Source organism: Salvelinus namaycush, chromosome 12 (genome assembly GCF_016432855.1).
Source record: "Salvelinus namaycush isolate Seneca chromosome 12, SaNama_1.0, whole genome shotgun sequence".
Lineage (NCBI taxonomy): Eukaryota > Metazoa > Chordata > Actinopteri > Salmoniformes > Salmonidae > Salvelinus > Salvelinus namaycush.
In genome coordinates, this window is record NC_052318.1 from 50,381,972 (window position 1) to 50,407,567 (window position 25,596).

Sequence of the window (25,596 nt, forward strand, 5' to 3'; positions counted from 1 at the left end):
AGAGAGAGAGTGAGAAGAGGAGGAGCAGGGTAAGAGGATTAGCAATGGTAGATGAAGGCTTTTCCCCTCAGGACCAGAGTAAAGACACAAAGCAGACAGACAACACACCAGTGTCATGTTCAGAAGGCACGAAACAGAAGAAAAAGTCTGAAAACGGTGTGAAACAGGGGAAGTATCGTCTTAACTTGGCCATTTTGTTTTCAAAACATTTTGTTACAGTTTTCCCGAATGAACATGACCCAGGCCTATACTAGGGATCTAATAGAGTTTGGGTGAGAGGTCTACTCCACAGTCACATTTAATAATGTTTCCGTATCTAGCATTACTCATCTCATATGTATAAACTGCACTCCACACTATTCTACGGTATCTTAGTCACTCACTTTTAAATTGTGTTTACATATTGCATCACCCATTTCATATGTATATACTGTATTGTGTTCTATACTGCACCACTGACTGTTAAACAGCCATCTCCAGCACATCAGAGGCTGCTGCCTATAGACATAGATTAGGAATCACTGGCCACTTTAAGGAAATGAATCACTAGCCACAGGGGTGCAACTCAATATTAGGAAGGTGTTCCAAATGTTTGGTATACTCGGTATATAGTCTCTCCTCTCCTCTAACCACAGTGACCTGTGCACTCTCGCTATCCCCCTGTATTGTGACAGAAGTGCACCTGTGTCACTACAAACAGTAGTGTGTTGTGTTGTTCTCTGTCTCTCAGGTGTAGAGTTGTGGTAGCCTACTGTAGGTGTGCCAGCCAGGTTAACACACTTAGACATGCTGTGGTTGTTGTTGTCCCCTTCTCTCCTTCAATGATGCCTGTTCCTACCTGGCTGCCTGAGGAGGGTGTGACACTGTGGTGACATAGCAGAGCTATGATCTGGAAACTGGTCTGGATAGGCCACCTCACCTTACTGTATTGTACCTCATACATTCCTTCATTCTCCCTCAATCTTTCATTCTTACTCCCTCCCTCCCTCCCCAGTATTGCCCTTCCAAACCGATACTAAGCTACACACTCATGCTTTCGGGTGAAGCTCCAAACATCCCCTACATTCCTCACATTTTTATGTTCACCGTCCAAAACGTTCCAGAAATCAAACAGCTCAGACTCCTTCCTCCTTCAGAAGTGTCGTGTTACTCTTACCGCCGTCTTGCCTATCATTTGATAAGTGCATTCCGCGCTCCGCGGCCTGGAAGCATGAGAGCTGCCCATGTAGGATTGTAGCCTGTTTAGGTGCAGAGGAATGCAGCGGTTGAGGATCTATGTGAAAGGCAGTGGAATGGAGAACGTGTGGAGCTGCCAAGTTCGGGGTTGAAACCCCCATGGTTTTCAGTGGACCAATCTGGAGTGCTGGGGAGTACTGATGGGAGTTAGCGCTCTCCTTGTGTGCATCCCAAATGACACCCTAATCCCTATGTGGTGCACTAGTTTTGACCCGCGCCCTATGGGCCCTGGTCAAAAGCAGTGCACTATGTAGAGAATAGGGTGCCATTCGGGACGTATTCCTTGTCACCAGGAGTGGCTTTGCTGCCTGTTAGCCTTGAGTTCCCCTCTCTGGCCTTTCACCAGGCTCTAGATTGAAGATGAGGGACCGGGGCTCTAAAGAGCCCTGCTGAAATCTGAGGCCTGGGCAGGGTGCTCTCCAGCTGGGCAGGATTAGCGACTGCTGCTGCCCGCTGGCACTGGGATGGAGTACGGAGAGTGTGTAGTACGAACCACAGACATACAGGATGCATATACATATGGTTCCAATGGGACTTACGTGGTGCTTAAAACACCAGGGATTGGTTCCCAAATGGGCCACGTACAGTACTTGATGTATGTGTTAACTAAGTCACTTGAGATAGTGTCTGCTAAATCCCCATGCATATTATATAAAAATACACATGACTATACAGCACTTTCAGTGCATTTGCATGCACAAAAACACTTACTAGAAATAGTCACACACACAAATATCCTCATTCTCCGTGGGCTCAGACTGAAATGTAAACTACGGTGTAGTAAGCTATCCTGTCATTTTCTTCTTGGGACACTTTCCCTTAGTTAGTGGCTTGTCTGTCACTGCTGTGGGATCTGACCGGCGACATATTTGTGTAGGGCGAGGAGTTTTTCTTTCCTGCCATTTTCCTGCCATAACTACAGGAGCAGGGGACTTAATGACAGGACATGGCTGAAATGACAGAGAACAAATAAAATGTGTCCTCGTTTGAGGGTGTTTGTGTGTTTGTGTGTGCTGCCAGCCATTGATGTGTTGGACACTGGAACAAAATAACTGTGGCACACATACAAACACAGTCACACACAGTCACACACAGTCACACACAGTCACACACAGTCACACACACACACACACACACTTGCCCAAGTAAATAACCATCCCTTTTCATGGGAATGAAAGTCGAGGCAAATGCATACACTACCCTCTATATCTCTGACCTTGACGATCTGAACACGTATGTAGCCTATGTAAATAGAGCATGGCTGTTTGACTGGAGGCTTGGAGTATTTTTTTCTGTGTTCCAAATAGCAATCTAATCCCTACATAGGGGAATGCAGAGGAATGCAGCGGTTGAAGTTCTATATAAAAGGCTGTGCACTACATTTGACCCTGGTCAAAAGTAGTGCACTAAATAGGGAAAAGGGTGCCATGTGGGATGCAACATATCTCTGTGTTCCTTATTGATCTGTTGATGTCAGTCAGAGCAGAAGAATAAACCAATCCGGCTCCCAGGGGCCCGGCCGTGTGTGTGTGTGTGTGTGTGTGTGTGTGTGTGTGTGTGTGTGTGTGTGTGTGTGTGTGTGTGTGTGTTTGTATACCCAGGTCTTCAGTCAGGCAGGCAGGCTGCAGGGGTATTGATCTAGTTCGAGCTCAAGGCTCAAGGACTGGAGAGGGAAAATATCACAACGTCTGTCAATTAGCATAAACAGAAGCTCCATCACTCCTCCGATGACGGAAGGGTAGAAGTAATCAGGGATGAAATAGAAATAGTCTGGTCCTATTTCCAGCCCAGCTGCCTCGGAGTAACATTTCCCAGTGATAGGCATACTCCTTAGAGTGGCATGGAAGCATATGGCAGGAGAGGGGCACACAGCAGACTTATACAGCAAATAGTTGTATTTTATTAGAAAATACCAACTTTTCAAATACTTGAGGCAGGCGAATATAGTTTATATAGAGTTAACTCAAAGGCAACTATTGTATTTGATATTCAAATACAGGTCTCTGAAAGCCAATAATATTTGAACGTATTTTGAACACCTCTCAGAAAACCAAATAATATTTGACGGTATTTGAATATATGCAAGTTATTTGAAAAAATATATATATATTTGACGGCTGACATATATTTGACGAAGAACCAAAAACTACAACAGTTAGTTGAATTAGTGTAAATATATGATCATTAGCACATGGTTTGGAGGGCTCTGAGATATGAATCTTAATATAGCCTATAGCCTAGAATTAAATACACGAGGGACATGGAACCGCCTCAACATTAGAGTGGACCACTTTTGCAGCTTCTAAATGACTAACATATATATTTGCATAATAAGTGAGACATAAGGTTATACTGTAACAAGTTCTCATAGGAATTTGGAAATTGCTTTATAATTGTATAATAATGGAGTTATTACATAAATGGAATAAGGAACAGTCACTATTCCTTTTGTGTACAGTAGTTACAAAACTCTCAGCTCATTGCTATGTAATTGGTACAATGCAATTACCAAAGTATTATGGAACAACAAAATAAAATGTTGCCACAAAGGTAATTACAGTTTTATTACAGACACAAGAACAATTTAATTTGAAGTGTTACTGAGAATGCTAACAGTAACAAAATATGGCTACTAAAAGGGATTCTCCCGGTACTTTTATATACTTTGTAGCCAGTAGTTCTAAAAGTAGCGTTCACGAGCCAAAAGTGGTCCCCAAAAATTGCGTCCTACGCCACATACGTGCAGACATGTTCACCACGTCATTGCTCTTTCTTTCTCACTCTGCTGTGGGCGCATCATGTGCATCTTGCATCAGCTGACACTCGTACAGCAAGGAGCTGAAGCTCAATAGTTGACCTCTAATTGCTACGAGGCTGGCCCACGTGGGGGGAAATGTAGGGAAAATGGCACAGCACAGCTTCCAGAAAAACTGTTATTTTCAAACTAGGGATTGTGTGGCTAATTGAGGTAAGACAGTAATTCTGCTCATTGATTAGGCATGTATGAACCACACATTGACACATCCAGCCCAAAGCGGGAGGTTTAACTTTTTTTTTGTGTGATATCCAATTGGTAGTTATTGTCTTGTCCCATCACAGCAACTGCCGTACGGACTCAGGAAAGGCAAAGGTCGAGAGCCATGCGTCCTCCGAAATACAACCCTGCCAAGCCGCACTGCTTCTTGACACACTGCTTGCTTAACCCGGAAGTCAGCCGCACCAATGTGTTGGAGGAAACACCATACAACTGGCAACCGAAGTCAGCGTGCACTGCGCCGTGCCCGCCACAAGGAGTCGCTAGAGCACGATGGGACAAGGACATTCCGGCAGGCCAAACCCTCCCCTAACCCGGATGACACTGGGCCAATTATATGCTGCCACATGGGTCTCCCGGTCGCGGCCGGCTGCGACACAGCCTGGGTTCGAACCCGGTTCTGTAGTGACGCCTTAGACATCTGCGCCACTCTGCAGTCGCCAAAGTTATGGAGAATGTATTTCAGTGTCGAAAGGAAACGATATCCAAAGACTGCCTTCTTGAATAAACTACAGCCAAGGTAGGTGGAAAATCAAGTTAGATTGTATTAGGATGAAACGATCCCTTTAAATATCTTATAGTGCGTGTTTTAAACAACAACATTTTCTCTCAGACGGACAAAGAGGTTAAACGTTTTTTTTTCAGGTATCATAAAAGGTATCGCAGCTTTTAACCTTTTCAGTAGCATGTTGAAAGAGCCGTACAGTAGTTGAGCGTCACAACTTATTTATAATTATCTGTATAAAATAGAAATGTTTCCTTGATTTGACTTGATTATGTACACCTGGGGCAATGGACATTCGGGGAGTATAGACAGAAATGGATTGTGAAGATGAAATATGACTGTTAGGTAGATTGGAATAGTGTAGAACATTGTGTGCGCTCTATTCATTTGATTTACACTTTGAAGATCCAGGTACAGCCCTGCCATTAGTTGAAATCAGCCAATCCAATAGTTTCTTAAAAGGAGTAATTTCCTTAAAAGTAGTTACTGTCTGAGATCTGTATTCAAACACACACACACACACACACACACACACACACACACACACACACACACACACACACACACACACACACACACACACACACACACACACACACACACACACGAGAGAACGAGAGAATGAGAGAACAATCGGCCACTATGTGAGCTCCTCTGCCCGCTTTCTCTCCTTGGCAACTTCCACCCACACCTGGTAGTCCAAACTGCCAACGTAGGTCATTGGTGGGGGGAGGGTTGTGGGTGTGTGTGGGGTGGGGGGAAAACTGATAGGGCATTTGCCACAGGTCAGATCTAGAGGATTTCCGCCCAGTGGCTCTTCATCGTGCCCTTGTTTTAATTGGCTCTGATCTCCTGATTGGATTGGCAGCCACTCCGTGAGAGAGAGTTTTGGCTCGGGGACAGGAAATGAAGGGAGAGGGAGGGGGGCGAGAGCGTAGGAGGGGTGCCAATCATCTTCTGGCAGCTCCCCTCCTCGGAGACATGGCCTGGTAAGAGAGCCGCAGAGGGATGGACAAGAGGAAGAGAGAGAGAGAGAGAGAGAGAGAGAGAGACAGAGAGAGAGAGACAGAGACAGAGACAGAGACAGAGAGAGACAGAGAGACACAGAGAGAGAGAGACAGAGAGACAGACAGAGAGACAGACAGAGAGACAGACAGAGAGACAGACAGAGAGAGAGAGAGAGACAGAAAGAGAGACAGAGAGACAGAGAGAGACAGAAAGAGACAGAGAGAGAGAGAGAGAGAGAGAGAGAGAGAGAGCCCTAAGGGGAGAAATCAAAGGGGAGAAAGACCATGTCAGTATGTAGGGTTGCACAATATACCGAAACTAGAACATGAAAAACAGTTCAGTAGTAGACTTTGTGTTACTTTCAGTACTTCTGTCAAATGTGTCTCACGTTGTCTCCTGATTGAGATTGGATGACATCTATCGATCAGCGCAGCCAATGTCCCTTTATAGCGCGTGCGCACCGTTCATGCCTCTTGCCTACTCTTCCACATTACTAAATAGCCTTCCATGAGGAACCACTGAACTCACCGGGAGTCCGGGCTGCATCACCATTCAGTTGAAACTGTGTGTAAATGACATCATGGGTCTTAAAGAGACAGCGCACACTTTTATCAAATTAGAGATCGCTTCTTCTAGGCAAATGTGGTTGATCAGTACAATAAAATAGAAGGTAAACAGATTGTTTTTCTTCTGTAGCCCCATGAAATCAGCCAAAACACGCTCAATTCACCTGTATTGTGAATAGGCCGAGGCCACATCTTGACTTAACCAGTTTATCAATAGAGATTTACGATTCAAATAAAGGATTACCATTTTGTTGTTAGGTAGTTAGATTGTAAAAGAAAAAAAAGGATAATTGATTGTGTGATTGTATAATTGATTTGTTAATGCATACAATAAAAATAAAAACATTTCAATGTAATTCATGATAATGAACTCAAAATATGTTTCTGGACAAAGTGCAAATCTGTGATTTCTTTTTGTTGCCTTGGTATGATTTTGGTATCAAGTATCGTGATGGTGTTGAGTATAGTGTTACTAAATCTGGTATCGAAGTCAAAATTGTGTTATCGTGACAACAATAAGGCTTGCAAACACTGCCAAACAGAGACACTGAACCTCCATAGAGCTGCTATGAAGTACAGTGAGTGTACAAAACATTAAGAACATGACAGACCGACCAGTGAATCCAGGTGAAGGCTATGATCCCTTATGAAGAGGCTGAATGGGCAAGATGAAAGATTTAGGTGCCTTCGAACGGAGTATAGGTAATACGTGCCTGGCACACCGGATTGTGTCAAGACTTGCAATACTGCTGGGTTTTTCACGCTCGACCGTTTCTCATGTGTATTAAGAATGGTCGACCACCCAAAGGACATCCAGCCAACTTGACACAACTACGGCAAGCACTGGAGTCAACATGGGCCAGCAGCACTGTGGAGCGCTTTCGACACCTTGTCGAGTCAATGCCCTGACGAATTGAGGCTGTTCTGAGGGCAAAAGGGGTGGGGTTCAACTCAATATTAGAAAGGTGTTCTTCATGTTTTGTATACTCAGTGTAGATATATGGTGTTTTTATAAATTTTACCCCCTTTTCTCCCCAATTTTCATGGTATCCAATCGCTAGTAATTACTATCTTGTCTCATTGCTACAACTCCCGTACGGGTTCGGGAGTGACGAAGGTCGAAAGCCATGCGTCCTCCGAAGCACAACCCAACCAAGCCGCACTGCTTCTTAACACAGCGCGCCTCCAACCCGGAAGCCAGCCGCACCAATGTGTCGGAGGAAACACCGTGCACCTGGCCCCCTTGGTTAGCACGCACTGCGCCCGGCCCGCCACAGGAGTCGCTGGAGCGCGATGAGACAAGGATATCCCTACCGGCCAAACCCTCCCTAACCCGGACGACGCTAGGCCATTTGTGCGTCGCCCCACGGACCTCCCGGTCGCGGCCGACTGCGACAGAGCCTGGGCGCGAACCCAGAGACTCTGGTGGCACAGCTAGCGCTGCGATGCAGTGCCCTAGACCACTGCGCCACCCGGGAGGCGATATATGGTGTTTTTACCGAGCTATTCCTTAGCTGTCTCAGTCGGGGCCAGAGCCATTGAACTCCAGATAAATGCTTTTGTTTTCATCTGGGAATCAATACTGTGCTGGGTGATTAAATCTCACAGCTCGCAGCCATGCAGGTGTCACCATTTATTTTACTTTCTTTACCCTCTCCTCCCTTTGTCTTTCACACCTCTTTCTTGTCTTTCATACCTCTTTCTTGTCTTTCATACCTCTTTCTTGTCTTTCTCTCTCCATCTCTGTGTCGGTCTTTCCCTCCTTCCCTCCCTCCCTCCCTCCTTCCCTCTCTCTCTCTGCCTTTCTCCCCCTCCATCGGGAATCTGAATCCCTCTCTGCTGTTGCCACAGACTCCTTTTCTGTGAGGTGTCCATCAGAGTGACAGCAGAGCAGCAACAGCTGCCAACCAGAGCTGAGAGGACAGCATGTCTTTTCATGCATAATCCCTTGCAGACAGACCACGGCAGGGAGAGAAGGATGGACAGAGTGAGACACCATCCCCCCCCAAAAAACGTGAAATGTGCAGCTTAAAATGTAAAACATTTTGTTTCACATGTGAAATGGCTGTTTTCACGTGTTGAGGTTAAACTTCACGTGAAAACATATTTTCTCATTTATTAAATTTTGAGTTCCCCACCTTTTCTCATGTGAGGAAAATAACATGTTTCACCTCACATGTGAATTGAAGTTTCACATGTGGAATTGCACGTTCAAAATCACATTGGCAGTTTCACATGTAAGAAAATTCCACATGTGCAAATATCACTTTCCCATGTGGAATTGCAAGTTCACATGTGGGGGTGAAATAGTGTTATTTTCCTCACATGTGAAAAGCAGGTGTTAACATGTTGCAGTAGCAAATTCTGTAATGCCATTCTGTAAAAAGGTTACTTAGCCTACCTGAGTATAATAGTACGTTAAAAATAGTTATTTCTTATTTCTGAGTCCTCCACTCCATTAGTATTAACAAAATCAGTGTCAATATTTTTTTTTAAATACAAAAATCTTAAATTACTGCTCAATTTGAGCAAATTAATCCAGTGATTAACCCGATAAAAAACCCCCAAAAATGTTTGTCCTCCGTATTTTGAATTGAACAGTCAATATTCTTAGATTGGGTTTCTTTTCCAATGTACATTTATTATTATTTTCACTCAGTGTCAGGTCTTTGGTCTAATGGTCAAGACAATGGCTTCTCCCATGGGAGACCTGGGTTCTAATCCCACCAGTTACAAAGCACATGTGAAGTTTAGAATAACACATGTGAAATGTTGGGAAACCATGTGAAAAACATGCATTAAAATCCACGCGAAACTTCACGTGTTCTAAAGCCAAGTTCATATAGTGTACGTGTCCGAAAAACATATTTTTTCCCCCACATTATTTTTGTCCTGTATGTTTTTAGTAAGGGACAGAGTGGGAGAGGAAAAAGAGATAGGGAAGAGGGAGTGAGAGAGAGGACTGCAGAGTTAAAGAGGGAGCGAACGAGAGAGGGGAGAGAGAGAGAGAGAGAGAGAGAGAGAGAGAGAGACTAAAGACAGAGAGAGGAGAAAGAAGGGATATAGGGAGAGAGAGCGAAAGTGGGGGGGGACACAGCAAACGAGGGAACGAAAGAGTGGAACGAAGGTATAGAGAGAGACACCGGAAAGCGAGAGCAGCTGTGAGGCAGCCGACAGACAGCACAGCTGATCAAGCACTGATAGCTTTACCAGAGTCCTATAACCATCTCCATTATAGAGTAACTCAAGCCTGTGACAAACACTGTCCATAAACATAGAAAGTTGGCCACACTTGCGACAGCCCCAGTTGCTAAGGGGTTTCAGGGTCAGAGCCACAACTCTAAGCCTCAGATCCTAAATCTTTATCCTCTCTTATCCACAAGAAAATCACAGGCATTAAATGTAAGTCCAGAAACGGGATATTGAGAAAATCTCCTGACAGAGAGAGAGAGACATAGAGAGAGAGAGGCAGAGAGGTGAGAAGACTGTATGTGGGTTAGGATCGGACGAGAGATTTTTTTAAAAACAAAAAAACTGTGAGCTGTATGTATGACATGAGTGTGTTAGTTAGTGGGGCTCAGAGAGCTGAGGGACTTCACAGCTCCAATGAATGGAAGGACTTCCCAGTTCCACCTGTGGCCCCATTCCTCAGTAAGTGTCTGGCCAGGCTGACACTCTGGTAAGGCTGGCTGGGCCTGGCTGTGTGTGTGTGTGTGGGTGTCGTGTTGCAAACCGAGACAGGACTGGGGTGGGCAGCCGGGCAGGGGACAGACGGAGGGAGCAGGGCACAGACACAGTCAACCCGACAGAGGTTGTGTCCCAAATGGCACCCTATTCCCTTCATAGTGCACTACTTTTGACCAGGGCCCATAAGGTTCGGGCCAAAAGTAGTGCGCTTTCTAGGGATTAGAGTGCCAATTGGGACGCAAGAAAAACAGTCTGTCTGCAACCTGGCAGTGATGAATGGAGGACAGCCTGCAAAACCAGGACGGACACTGGTCGGCTCCACCACACATCCATCCACCCAAGATGTATCCCGACTGAATATAAAACCTGCCCACATAAAAGATCAGTAATAATTAGTGGTTGCAGTCTGGAGAAACTGGACCGACACTAACCAGCTCCTTATTCACCCACCCAACCCATCTCACCACTTTTTAAAACCCTGCCAATATACTCGACTATTCATAATGGACAATAACAACACATCTACACAAAGCACACGTTCCTCTGTCTGCAGGCTCACCAACCAACCAACAGAGCCCTCCAGGCTCCTTCCAAACCTGTAGAAGGTGTAACATCACCCATGACCAAAGAGCCACAGGTCGTTCTCCCGCTCGCAGCACTCGGTCTTCATTTGGCCACAACCTCAGACTCATTAGCAAGGAGCCCTAAAAGAGGCCTGTCATATCCAATGGGAGCTTCCCCTTTGATCTGACAGGTCTTCTCCTCTCATCAGGAATGACAGTTCGTGTCAGATCTGCTCTGCTCTTTCTATGTGTGCAGTACATTCCTGGGGGCTGATCTGATGGACAGGCGTGAGCACCTGGGGCCAGAACACATGCCGTACTACCATACATCACCTGAGTGAAATCAACAGAGACCTGATCCTCTTACACGGGGCCTCTCCACTCTCTTTGGGCCTCACCCCTCAGGGAGTTACGTCACACACACCTATTAAAGGTGTGAACGTACGCACACGCACACACACACACACACACACCTCTAAATGTTTTGCTTTGTGTAATACCATTTTAACTTTGGTGTTGCCCCATAACTTAAGAAAGGTTACACCTTTCCATACGTTGAGTTGTGTGTGAACTTTAAAAACACAATTACAGACATAACCGCATGTAAAAAATTGCAAACGCTGTCGGGAACTTCTGCGGGTTTAAAGAGCAGCTCTAGTGACCAGTGAGGCCACTCTTGTCTCCAGAGTGGGCACAAAGAGTGGGCACAAAGCAATCTAGGAAAACCAGCCATAGTTCCAATACTCCAGACTTTGTCAGCCCAGGGATAACCCAAAGCCCCTCATCCACAGCCAAAGAAAAAGGCGAAGCAGAACCGAACCAGAACTCAAACAGAACTCTTATAAATAGACCAGTCAGTAACACTAGTGCAGGTGTGAGAAGTGACCGTAGCAGTACGTGGTCACTGCTCTCTGAGGTATGAATATAGTGAAGGTGAGCTGGGATCAGAGAGAGGCTGAATCAACTCCTCACACATCGCCCACTTACCACTACTTGCCCACCTACGTTGGCAGTTTGGACTACCAGGTGTGGGTGGAAGTTGCCAAGGAGAGAAAGCGGGCAGAGCCTGGATGCAGAAGCTCACATAGTGGGCGATTGTTCTCTTGTTCTCTCTGGTGTGTGTGTGTGTGTGTGTGTGTGTGTGTGTGTGTGTGTGTGTGTGTGTGAGAGAGAGAGAGAGAAATAAAGAGATGTAGGGGGTGAGGGGGGGGGGGGGGGGGGGGGTTGAGGATATAACAGCACACATGGACACCTACATGTGATCACCTGCCAACCCCCTAGCGCAGTTGTTCGCAAACCTCTCCTCAGGACCCCCAGTCATTCCATGTATTTGATCTATTCCAGAGCTCGCACACCTGATTCAACTTGTCAGCTAATCACCAAGCCCTTGACTAGGCAGGGGTCCCTGAGGGGAGATTTGAGAACCACTGCCCTAGCCAGCCGTTCACACGTAGGTTCCCAGTCTGGTCATGGCTGCTCTCAGCGGTCAGAGCTTCGGGCCGGCTGCATTCCTCAGGCCAGCGAGAGACTGGGGTCAGCTGGAGATCAGGGAACATGCCACACCACGCAGTCTGGCCCAAGACAGGACAGGACAGGCACACCACACACAGGCACATACTGCACGCACACACACAGGCACATACTGCTTTTAGCCCCAGCTACAGACAGCAGACAGGGGCAGAGGGCAGCTGTGGGTGCCATTCCACTTACTGACTGCCTGTGGGAGTGAGAGTCTGTTTGCATTATGTGCTGTGTGTTCTGCATGTGTATATGGGTTTTGTTTATTCAGCAACGCCAAAACGGCAACAACAAGCGCAACTGGGATTGGATTTCCTGTTTGCTATGTCAAGTCTTTTGAGAGATGGGTGAAACGCTATCAACCATGCACACTTCATCAAACACGACTTCACTTACGGGCGCATAAATCAGTTCACAGTTATCTTTGAGGAATCCGATCGTTCACCCCGTCACCTGAGAGATAATGGACATGTGGGTACCACCGTGAGATTTTCGAACTCAAAATCCATGACATTCAGCTTCAGGAAATACAGAACGTGCTAGGTCCCAGCAGCCTTGGCGTTGAAAGGTCAACTCAAAACTCCAGAAAGTGCCAGCCCTCCTTCTGATGCCAAACTAATAGACATGCACCTTTCCCTCACAAAAGTTTGGATTCAGTAAGGTCTATAGAGCGGGAAACCCTGCCCCATAGCCCTCAGACTCAGCCTCTAACCCACTGCCGCTCAACACCGTTTTCATTTTCACCAGGCTGCCTACTGGTGGAACTCACAGTATGAACGGGTTATTTCTGCGCTCCGTCTTAACCATCTACAACCTACAATCACTGGAACAGATCCATTGCGACTAGGTTACTGACCATGCAAAATGTTGCTTGAAATGTCAGACCCTAAGGATAAAATAATTTTTTAATTCATAAAGCTTGCATTCGCTAAATTGCAATATTTGGTTCATGTTTATTACTCCACGTGCATTATAACTTTTGTGATACTTTCTACCCGTCTAGTCAAGGAGAGCCTTTTGGCTGTCTGTCAATGAGCAAGGCAGAAGGGGCATGAGCCACCATCCCAAAAACAAGCCAGTGTGTCTGTTGTTGACTCAGTCAGTCTTCCGGTTTAGTTACAGTCAATTGCACAGGCTGCAGGGAGGAGGAGGAGGAGGGAGGATGAGGTATAGGGGGGAGGACAGGGAGGAGAGGGCTGGAGGCAGTAGGGGACTTTTATCCTTTTGTTGTCCCAATCTAAGAGGCCTAAGAGCAGCTTAGCGTGGACAGGTAATGGGCCTGTCGTGAGAGGAGGAGGAGGGTTTGAGTGGATGTTTGAGCTTTGCTAATCGTTGCTACATATGTGCCATTAAGGGATCAGGAGAGACTTACCTGTTTGCAACAAGCCCACTCCACTGTCCGATACATTGAAGTGTCTCTGGATGTCGAGCAAAACCCCTGCACAACAGAGAGAGAAGAAAGAGAGAGGGGAGGACAGCGATTAGTATTGTGTGGCAATGGTTGCGGTACAATAACCATACACGTTGTCATGAATATTTCATTGTTTTAATAACAGTTGAATGAATTAGGTTTTTGTGGCCTTGCGGTGGTTCTCTTTTATAGCTGCCGCAAGAATACTGTATTAAGGAGAGTAATACAGTATTAAGTGCTCTCTTGGCTGGCAGACAGACAGCACTAAACACTAAGATGGTGTTGCCTGCAGGGGGTTAGTGAAGGTGGCCAGGTGCCCTTTTAAAATCCCAAAAGCACCACACACACACACACACACACACACACACACACACACACACACACACACACACACACACACACACACACACACACACACACCACACACACACACACACACAGTAGTTTTTTTCCTTCTCTGTAACCGGAGGACAGTTATGCACACCAGTATGGAGGAAAGGAAATTCGAGAGAGAGGATCACGAACAGAACAGACCTCTTAGTCTATAGTGAGAACTTAACGAGGTGCAAGGCACTCTGTGGGGATTGAACGACTGAGCTCAAGACATGTGAGCAGCTGAATCCTGTCGTCATAACATTACCAAGACACCGCTTGTATCTCTGTAACCAATGGCGAGATTGAGATATTCACCTGTAGACCAGAGAAAATAAAGATGGATGTTGTGCGACCCGCAATATGACAGCTAGCACATTTGTTGATTGTATAGTCAAAAAAAAAAAGGTGTCCTGCTACTGCCCGTTCAATAACATAGAAATCTTTCTCAAAATAATTATCCTCGCATGAATTCCTTATCACAAATCGTTCATATCCTCCTGAGCCTCTCCCTACACATAACACACTACAGTGCTGTGTTCGGGCTCAGCGTGTGAGACCGACTGACAGGCTGGTCTGAGCAGAGCAGAACTCATGAATATAGAGTAGCAGTAACAGCAGCATCCCCAACATCCTAACAGCAGCAGCCACTGGCCCGGTATTATAACATGATGCATATCTTTCTTGCAAAAGAGATGCTTATAAAAAAGAAAGTTTTTAAACTAGGCAAGTCAGTTAAGAACAAATTCTTATTTACAATGACAGCCTACCCCGGCCAAACCCGGACAACGCCGGAGACAATTGGGCGCCGCCCTATGGGACTCCAGTCGCGGCTGGGTGTGATAAGCCTGGAATCAAACCGGGGACTGTAGTGACACTGCGATGCAGTGCCTTATACCGATGCGCCACTTGGGAGCCCTAGAAACTAATACCAGGTTGTATTTAATTATGCACTGTAGACCTCATCTGAACTCAAAGTCAGAGCGGCTCTCTCATAAATAGAATGAGATTCTACTAATATGGTCTCTCTACCCAAACTGTCTGCACTACAGTAACACTCAAACTATATTTAAAATGCTGTGTGTTTTGACAATATTAATGTACTCCAAAAAAATGGAGAGGGAGGAAGACTAAAAGAGAAGTGACAACTAAGCACATTCTTAAAGTATATTACTTTATTAATTTGATTGAGTGGCCACGTTTGAGGTTTCTATCCTCGGGCATTGTCATCACTCCATTCAGTCGTCAACAGATATAGTATAGGGCACATTTCAAAGGCAGCGAGGAGCGAGGTCTGGGCAGGTGCAGCTGGGGCTCTGAGCAGAGCAGGGACATAAGTGCCATTCCTGTCACATGAGACAAGCCACCTGCTCCCGTTCTCACACTTCAGGTTGCATTCCTGCACCACTGCAACACCAACAAGCCACAGCACTGAGGCTGGGTTCGCTCTAGGTTGGAACGACACACACATCAGGACTTCCATATCAATGCAGCATGGTTAAACTACTGCCTGGTTGGTGCATGGTAAAACTGGGAGAGGATTTAAATTAGGCTAACAACCCATTTCCCTTCAACATTGAACGACGCACACACAGAGGCCGAGACAGGGGCAGGCAGACACACACACACACACTGGCCGTTTGCTCTATTCTGGTTCAGTACAGACAGGTCGGCTCTCCCTTGTCTAGCCTGTCAAACATCGCCACGGTGACAGAGCTGTCACTCCGCTGAGGCTGTGCTCCAATTAGCCTGCCGGAAACACACACACTCAGTGTGCCCGCTGGGAGGGGGATCCCTGTGCCAGATGGTGGAACGTCCCTCCCGAGCAGATTCAGCACCTGCCTGCCTGGTACCACGCCCTGCCCGTCCCCTCTCGCTCGCACGATTACTGAACACCCTCCTACTAACCCTGCCCCCCCCCATTACACCACCACCTCACTGGGGTGACTGAGTGCAGGACCAATTTAGTCTCTATGTGGGTGTACATGTGCATACAAGTGTGACCGACTTTGCCCTACATGCTCCCTAATAGATTGCTGTGAAAATGTATATTTCAGTCTTTTGGGGCCAACTCACATGGAAGTGACATATTTTCTTTCTGATATGCAACAGTCACTATTATGTAAATGTTGTGTAAATACAGACCATATTCCCTAATTTGTGTTTATAACAATCAACCCGACTGTTCAGGTGGGCAAGTGTTTGACCCAAATGTCTTCAGATAAAAGCACACCATCCATTAAATTGTGTAATGTTGTATGATGTTGTGAAGTAATTGTTGTATTGTATTGAGTGCAGGTATACAGGTGTAATGCTCTATGTTATGGGCTGTCTTAATCTACGAGATTACAGACAGAAGGCTGCAGTGTGTCTGTGCAGCAGCATATCAGGCTAAACGTATATCTTCACTCTCAACGGGAGCTTTCAGTTTTACGGGCAGCTTCATGGCTTCAGACTGCGTATTTGAGGTTTGCCCTTGCCCTCAATTCAATCTCTCTTTCTCTCCTTCCAGCATTCCTCTCTCCTTATCCTCACCTTCCTTTCTCTCTCTCTGTCATCATCCTCCTCTCGTCCTTCCTCTTTTCTTCTTTGCTCATTATCGCCCTGTATAACCGGACCACCCTGTATCTATCTGTGTTTGGCGGGCACTGACACGGCTCTGACCAAAATCACCTAAAATACCACAAAAACATTGTCTGAGATGTTTAATTTCTATACAAGACACTAGTATTCGTCCTACATTAGCCGAAGGAGTCGTGATGAAATATATTTGACTGAGGTGCCACTGACAGCCCGCCAGTCTCTACCCGTCTCCCGCCTTAGTGGCGCCAGGGCTAGAGTTGCCATGGTAACGCCGCGTGGGCACACAAGGAGGAAAGGTCAAGAGACGGCGGCAAGAGGATGTCAGCTTGCGAAATCCGGAGGATTTACAAATCACCAGCCTCTTCCCTCTCCTCTCACTCTGTCTCTCTCCGTCTGCCTCCTGTGCTCTAGGCCTATATTTGACTGCATCTATATCTATTGTTGTCTGGCTTGGGTTCACTCTTTCTCTCTCTCTCCAGGTGTTTGTGTGAGGAGAATATACTGTATCCTACCACCGTGCTCAGTGAAATTACACTACATGAAGTCAATAACTTGCTTGTAACAGATGACATTCATACTCTGACTATCTCTGAAACTCACATAAACAATACCTTTGATGATACAGTGGTGATAACATCTACCGAAAAGACAGAAATGCCAGAGGCGGTGTTGCGGTCTACATTCAGAACCACATTCCTGTAAAGCTTAGAGACGATCTAATGTTAAATACTGTTGAAGTAATGTGGCTACAGGTTCATCTGCCTCGCCTAAAGCCCATTCTTGTGGGAAGCTACTATAGACCACCAAGTGCTAACAGTCAGTATTTGGATAACATGTGTGAAATGCTTGATAATGTATGTGGTATCAACAGAGAAGTATATTTTCTGAGTGATTTAAATAGACTGGCTATCATCAAGCTGCCCACTCAGGAAAAAAATGCAAACTGTAACCAGTGCCTGCAACGTGGATCAGGTTGTCAGTCAACCTACCAGGGTAGTTACAAACAGCACAGGAATTAAATCAACATGTATTGATCACATTTTTACTAACGCTGCAGATATTTGCTTTAAAGCAGTATCCAAATCCATAGGATGTAGTGATCACAATATAATAGCCATATCTAGGAAAGCCAAAGTTCTAATATAGTGTATAAGAGGTCATACAAGAAGAAGTTTTGTCGTGATTCATATGTTGATGATGTAAAGAATATTTGCTGGTCTGTGGTGTGTATCAAGGAGCAACCAGACGCTGCACTTGACGCATTTATGAAACTACTTATTCCAGTTACTAATAAGCATGCATCCATTAAGAAAATGACTGAAAAAAACTGTTAAATCCCTTTGGATTAATGGGGAATTTAAAAATTGTATGGTTGAAGAGGGATGAGGCAAAAGGTATGGCAATTAAGTCTGGCAGCCCAAATGATTGGCAAACATACTGCACATTAAGAAATCATGTGTCTAAACTAAATAAAAAGAAACTACACTACGAAACAAAGATGAATTATATAAAGAATGATAGTAAAAAGCTTTGCGGCACCTTAAATGACATTTTTTCGGCTCCTTTATTTATTGAATCAGATGGCTCATTTATCACAAAGCCCACTGATATCGCAAACTACTTTAATGACATTTTCATTGGCAAGATAAGCAAACTTAGGGATGACATGCCAGCAACAAACGCTGACACTACACATACAAGTATATCGGACCAAATTATGAAAACAAGAATTGTACTTTTGAATTCTGTAAAGTCAGTGTGGAAGAGGTGAAATGTTTATTGTTGTCTATCAACAACGACAAGCCACCGTGGTCTGACAATCTAGATGGAAGATTGTTCAATTTGGTTTAAATAATGCAAAAACACAGTGTTGGAGAAGAAAGTAAAAGTGCAATATGTGCCTTGTAAAAAAAACATTTAAGTTCCTTCCTCAGAACATGAGAACATATGAAAGCTGGTGGTTCCTTTTAACATGAGTCTTCAATATTCCCACTTAAGAAGTTTTAGGTTGTAGTTATTTTAGGAATTATAGGACTATTTCTCTCTATAACGTTCGTATTTCATATACCTTTGACTGTTGGATGCTCTTATAGGCACTTTAGTATTGCCAGCCTAATCTCGGGAGTTGATAGGCTTGAAGTCATAAACAGCGCTGTGCTTCAAGCATTGCGAAGAGCTGCTGGCATACGCAGTAAAGTGCTGTTTGAATGAATGCTTACGAGCCTGCTGCTGCCTACCACTGCTCAGTCAGACTGCTCTATCAAATCATAGACTTACTTATAATATAATAACACACAGAAATACGAGCCTTAGGTCATTAATATGGTCAAATCCGGAAACTATCATTTCGAAAACAAAATGTTTATTCTTTCAGTGAAATACGGAACCGTTCCATATTTTATTGAATGGGCGGCAACCCTAAGTCTAAATATTGCTGTTACATTGCACAACCTTCAATGTTATGTCATAATTATGTAAAATGATGGCAAATTAATTACGGTCTTTGTTAGGAAGAAATGGTCTTCACACAGTTCGCAACGAGCCAGGCGGCCCAAACTGCTGCATATACCCTGACGCGAATGCGCTTTTGTTAAATCATCACCCGTTTGGCGAAGTAGGCTGTGATTCGATGATAAATTAACAGGCACCGCATTGATTATATGCAACGCAGGACAAGCTAGTTAAACTAGTAATATCATCAACCATGTGTAGTTAACTAGTGATTATGTTAATATGGATTGATTGTTTTTATAAGATAAGTTTAATGCTAGCTAGCAACTTACCTTGGCTCTTTACTGCACTCGCGTAACAGGTGGTCAGCCTGCCACGCAGTCTCCTCGTGGATTGCAATGTAATTGGCCATAATCGGCGTCCAAAAATGCAGCTTAATCAGTCGATCTCTAATACACACACATGTATTTAGTACTGTAGATATGTGGTAGTGGTGGAGTAGGGGCCTGAGGGCACACAGTGTGTTGTGAAATCTGTGAATGTATTGTAATGTTTTAAAATTGTATAAACCGCCTTAATATTGCTGGACCCAGGAAGAGTAATGGGGATCCATAAGAAATACAAACTATTTCTACAAAAATACAAAATACAAACAATGGGATTAATTTTGCTCAATACAAAACGATAACCAACTCATCGCAGTGCTGCCACAAAAGTGGCAATTACTTTAAAGAAAAAGTTATGAATTAGTATGTCTGCCACCAATAAAATGTATTAATGTCTTAAAATTACTCATTTAAATGGTAAAATGTGTCAGTTACACTATGACAACTATACCGCATAAAATTCAAGATATTTGGGAACATGATTTCGATGTCCCGATACCATGGCATCGGGTTCATGAACTGATACACAAAACAACAAGTTAAGACATTATATAAAAGTCTCGCTACAAAAATAATGCTCAGTGTATGGGGCATTGAACAGTCAGAGCAGTTCAGACTGCCACGTGGAAACAGAATCAACAGAGCACATTTTAAGTACTTGTTCATCAGTGGCTTGTTTTTGGAGTCTGCTCCAGGAGTGGTTATGCCATAATATCAGGGCGAGGTTGGACCCACAAACTGTATTGTTGGGGGTTTTGGAGGACCACAGTCAGTCAATAGGAAATATCATTGTGCTCTTGGGTCAGTAAAAAAAAAATTTGGGGCAATTTCGGCAGAAATGTTGCAGACGGGGAGGTTCAAGACCCTGCCAGCGTCTCAGGTCGCCGCCACCGACCAGAGCGCCCACTGATGGGAGCAACCATTTGTATTGTCTTTGTATTATATTGTTGCTGTTTTAATAAAAAAATAACAATGGGATTCATTTCACGGAAAAAACGCAGCTCAGCTAGGTCAACTCTCCATGGGCTGTTTTCAGTCTATACTTGGGTGCATTTAATACAATTGCCTCAATGCAACATTCACAGGTGTCAGGCCTCCAGGGCCCTGTGTATTTAATGTACTGTGCCAGTCCAGTGACACTGCTGGCATAGGGGTATGGCAGGAATGCAGAAGTTCCCGATAACACATCATCCACTTCCAGCTAAACTAGAGTCAGGTTCTCACGAAGCTGCTGCAGATGAGAGCCTGCAGCAATACCTCAGTATTGTACTCTAAAAGCTTCTTTGTAGGCCACTCCCTCTGAGAAATAAGACTTCATAGACACACATACAAGCAGGCACGCACACACACACACACACACAGACATAATGAACAAGCCTAAGGGACAACAAACACAAAGTTTGGGACGTTTCAGAAGTAAAGTTTTTTCCTGGTGCAATCTGTCATGTTGGCTCTGTAGTTGTCCATAGGGAATTCCCCGCCTGATCATTTCAGGTGTAACAAATAAGCTCTCTGATAAAAAAAATGTCTTGTTTAATGCAGAGGACTAAAATAATTAAAGGACTACATGTGTACTGTATCGAACAGATAGAAGACACGTTGCTGTCAAGGAAACTAATACATTTTCGTCGGGGAACCCAATTACGGATGAAGACGCCGGAAGTTTACTGGAGTTGCCTGTGACATAGACAGGATGCTATATGTCTCTACTGATAGGATATTGTGACTACTGAGACGGCCCTGTCTGTGTGCAGCGTAGAGCTGACACTTATTCAGACCTTCTATAATGGATGCCTTCATGAGTGCTGCTTTGAATGGAGCTATATAGGCGTTACAACAGTCTCACAGACTGTCACAGAAAGAAAAACATGAAGAGTGAACAGCGAAGAGTTTATTTTGAAATGTGCTATAAATATCTACATTTAATATATTAGGAATGTTTTACACATTATACAGCGTTTGGTTCTACAAATAAGTGGCCTCCCTCACTATCGTATTGAGAATAACAGCAAGAGAGGTTAGTTAGGTGAGTTGAGGTCAGGCAGTTTCGATTTTCTAGATGTCTATCGTGTTCATTGGAGGTGGTGTTGTAAATGTTGATTTGCCTGTTTTGCATAGAAACCTGATTTGTTCACCTACAATTTTGTTCACCCTCAAATTGTTAGAATTCTTTGAAACCAATATACAGTAGCGGAATGCAGAACTCAAATCCAGATGAGATTTGAGAAGAGTTTACTATATGTACTGTATGTAATGCAGCTCTGTGAGGACTATGTTTTTGGGGGGTGTGAGTCATACACTGCCAGTCCTAAATGGTCCTTTGGGACACCTTACACACACACCAGAGGAGGCTGATGGGAGGAATATAGGAGGACGGGCTTATTGTAATGGCTGGAATGAATTAAATGGAACAAACATGTGGTTTCCATCCAGATATGTTTGATACCATTCCAGTTATTCCATTTCAGCCATTACAATGAGCCCGTCCTTCTATAGCTCATCCCACCAGCCTCCTCTGACACACACACACACACACACGAAAACAAGCACGCATGCACACGCTCACACATTTTCTTTCTCCCCACACACACACACACACACACACAAATAAAACCAGCCCATCAGCTTGCAGACCTACTTCATTTTCCAATCCCCACCAGGGACCCATGGATCTCCAGCCCCACGCTTCTATTTCCGACACTCTGGAACTAGGCTACGAGGAGGATGGGAAAAGAGACCCATTTAGCAACGCAGAGTGAAGTGTAGTGTGTGTGTGTCTGTTTTTGTCTGTAGAGAGAAGTGTGTAAAAGAGAAGAGTTGAAGAAGGAGAGGATAGAGGGGGGAGAGAGGTGGCTACATCAGGTCAGGCAGAACTCAAAACCTCTCTTGCCAAGCCTATATTTCCATAGTGTGTGTAACGCTACTCCTCGTGGTAATGTCTTACTTCCCCTTTCACTCAATATTCCTTATTTTCCCTGAGTGAGCTGCTCCGTCTGTGAGCTCTGGATGGAAGTAACTCATTCTCCCCACTGTTACAAGGGATACGTTCCAAACTGCACCCTATACAGTGCACTACTGTTGACCAGGGCCCATACGGCTCTGGTCAATATGCACTATAATAGGGAATAGGGTGCCAATTGGGAGGCAAGCAGGCAGGGTGGTGAACTGCTACTGTATGCTCTGCTGACGAGGGTCAATCCTGCTTCATGTGTCACCGCAAGGATCAATATAAATAGGCACAGCTCTGGGAAAAAACAGAAAGGGAGTTCTCTCTCTGGGATACACAGTAAGTGTGTTTTTGTGTCTGTCTGTGCGTGTGTGGAGGTGTGTGTGGTGGAGAGAGAGAAAGTGCATGCATGTGTATGTGTGATTGGGGAAAGCCAGGGCCACAGCAGAGGCAGAGAAAGGGCTGGTTGACCACAAATATGTCCGACTGCAGCCGGCCCGGCGGGCGCTCTCCTCCCGCTGGCTCGCCTTGCGGCTAGCGCCACTCTGCTCTAACAGACCAGGCAGGGGACGCTCTCTTTTTCCATGTGACTGTGCCCAATGTGTATTTGTGTGGTGTGTTTCTATGTGTACGTCTCTATTAATATGTTCTATGTGAATATGTATGTGAGTGTATCCAATGTCCTTTAGGGTCAAGTTGAATCACAGCCCTCTAATAACTATGACCTCATTTGTTTCCTAACTGACGGGAGGGAAACAGCCCAGATGAAAACGGAGCTCTATTGACACTCCAGAAGGATGCTCGACTGGGGGACTGAAACACACTAAAGCAGTGGCCATCTGAGAGGTGAAGCCAGACAATTTTACAGCAAAATAATCTGTGTCTATATTTATATTCAGCGTCATGTGGCTGGGCAAACATCTGATTCATCAAGGCACTGCCATCTAGGCTTTCTGTCGCCACCGCTGGGTCTCTCTGTCTGTCTAGGTGGCTGTGTACCTCTCCTGTTGACTCTCTGAAAACAGCAAACAACATGACTGCGTGACTCACATTGAAGGTGAGGTAGAAAGAGGTGGGGTGAGAAGAGGGGGCAGAAAGAGAAAGAGAAAGAGAGAGAGAGAGAGAGAGAGAGACAGAGAGAGAAAGAGCGAGAGAGAGAAAAAGACAGAAAGATATAAAGAAAGAAATAGGGAAGAGGAGAGAGAGAGAGAGAGACTGATAGAGAGAGAGAGATGTACGCTTGATGTACATCTCTCTGAGGGCTGCTGTACATCTCACCCAGCTAGCCAATAAGTGTTACATATTTCATAGCATTGGCGAGGATCCCTACAGCAGCTAATCAATAATAGATACTGTACAGCCCATTAGATGTATGGGTTGCATCCTAAATGGCACCCTATTCCCTATAAAGTGCACTACTTTTTAATATAATAGGGAATAGGGTGCCAAGTCATAAAATCTGTTTTTAAACCTAATCGTAACCTTAAAAACATTGCTAACCATAATGCCTAACCTTAACCTTAAATTTATTTACCAAAAAGCAAAAGAAATGTCATGAATATTTACAATATAGACAGTTTTGACTTTGCAGCTGGCCCATTTAGCGTTAAACACTCAGTTCTGGCTCCAGGGCAAGACTCATGAGAATAAAGGTGAACCTGCGTGCCACACAGGGAGAGAAACATGCACGCACAGTCATTGTACAACATTGTTAATGCAGTCGAGGAAAAACATACCTTTGAAAGCAGTTTTGATGGACATCGTTGAAAGTGGAGGATCACAACTTTTAACTTCTCACCTTCCGAAAATGAGTGAATTGCTTTTAGCAGCATTGTGGTTTATGCACAATAGCGCTCGCTAATGGCGTTGAATGGATAGGGGACACCGGGGCTAAATGTTACACGAATCAAGACTAACTGGTAGGCCTACATTATATTCACAGTACATGATCCTTGACTGAGTGCCAGTGGAACGTTTTTTGGGGATAATCAAGTCACCAATATGTTGCTAACTAGAAACAAGATCATGTTTAGAGTTTGTGATCTAGCTAATGATTAGGCTAATGGGGTAAATGCTGGAGCCTATTTATTTATAGCCACTATGCTGCATCAGTTGGGCTACAGTAGGTGATAATGCTTATTGCTAAATAGCACACCTGTCTGATAATATGGACCAATATGTTATTGGGTTCATTAAAAAAAATATATATATATAAAAAAAAAAAATGTAAAAAAAAAAAATGTATGTAAACATAATTCTATTTTCAATTATTTTGGAGTAGTGTCCTTTTTAAATAGTCACCAGAACTGACCTTCTCACAGTCATTCTACCCTCCAAAAATGTTTAGGTCCCTCCACGACCTGTAGTATGCTGTGATACAGCATGTGCTTATGTCAGTATATACTGTTCAGGCTAGTATATCATCGCACACCAGTGCGCCCCCAAACTAGGGACCCCACCCCCCCACACCTCCCAAAATAACCACTGCTCCCAACAATTCAGCACCACCATACTGTATGTCGACGCCAGGGACAAACACTCTCCATGCTCTCTTTCTAAATCGTGCAACCGCTCCCTGAATTCACTCTGGCCGCATCCCGCTGTGTGTGTCAGTGTGTGATGTACAACCAGTCGACCACACTGACAGCTACCATATAGCGTACCTGTCTCTCTGTCTCTCGGCACATGTGAAATTGAAAAGTCCCGTTGGTGGTAATCCTCTGCTTTTTTACATAACACAGCAAGGCAAAGGGATTAGAGTCATTATGTAGTGATTTTATTTTAATGACATTTCCTCTCTCTCTCTCTCTCTCTCTCTCTCTCTCTCTCTCTCTCTCTCTCTCTCTCTCTCTCTCTCTCTCTCTCTCTCTCTCTCTCTCTCTCTCTCTCTCTCTCTCTCTCTCTCTCTCTCTCTCTCTCTCTCTCTCTCTCTCTCTCTCTCTCTCTCTCTCTCTCTCTCTCTCTCTCTCTCTCTCTCTCTCTCTCTCTCTCTCTCTCTCTCTCTCTCTCTCTCTCTCTCTCTCTCTCTCTCTCTCTCTCTCTCTCTCTCTCTCTCTCTCTCTCTCTCTCTCTCTCTCTCTCTCTCTCTGGGATTCACTAAGGGGTCAATGATACTGACTAGCAGCATAATTAGCTCACACACAATCCGACCCGTGTAGTTTGACTATCTTAATTAGGGTCATGTACACACGAAGAGTTTCTTGGTATGCTTCTCTAACTACTCAGGGTTTCCAAGAAAGGGGCATAGTAATGTCTAATGGTAACGCTATTACACTACACACGATAACGTGTGCTGCCATCCAGAATATTACACTACACCAGATAACTGG

At 44.7% G+C, this 25,596-nt stretch overlaps 1 protein-coding gene across 2 annotated transcripts in view; it reads right to left on the bottom strand.

The window, feature by feature from the left end:
• spns2 (spinster homolog 2 (Drosophila)) overlaps positions 1-25,596 on the bottom strand; it is a 130,728-nt gene that overhangs the window by 75,904 nt on the left and 29,228 nt on the right. For both annotated transcript variants that reach the window (XM_039005997.1, XM_039005998.1), the window contains exon 2: positions 13,490-13,555. In XM_039005997.1, coding sequence (XP_038861925.1) covers positions 13,490-13,555 — 66 coding nt within the window. The remainder of the gene's footprint in view (positions 1-13,489; positions 13,556-25,596) is intronic.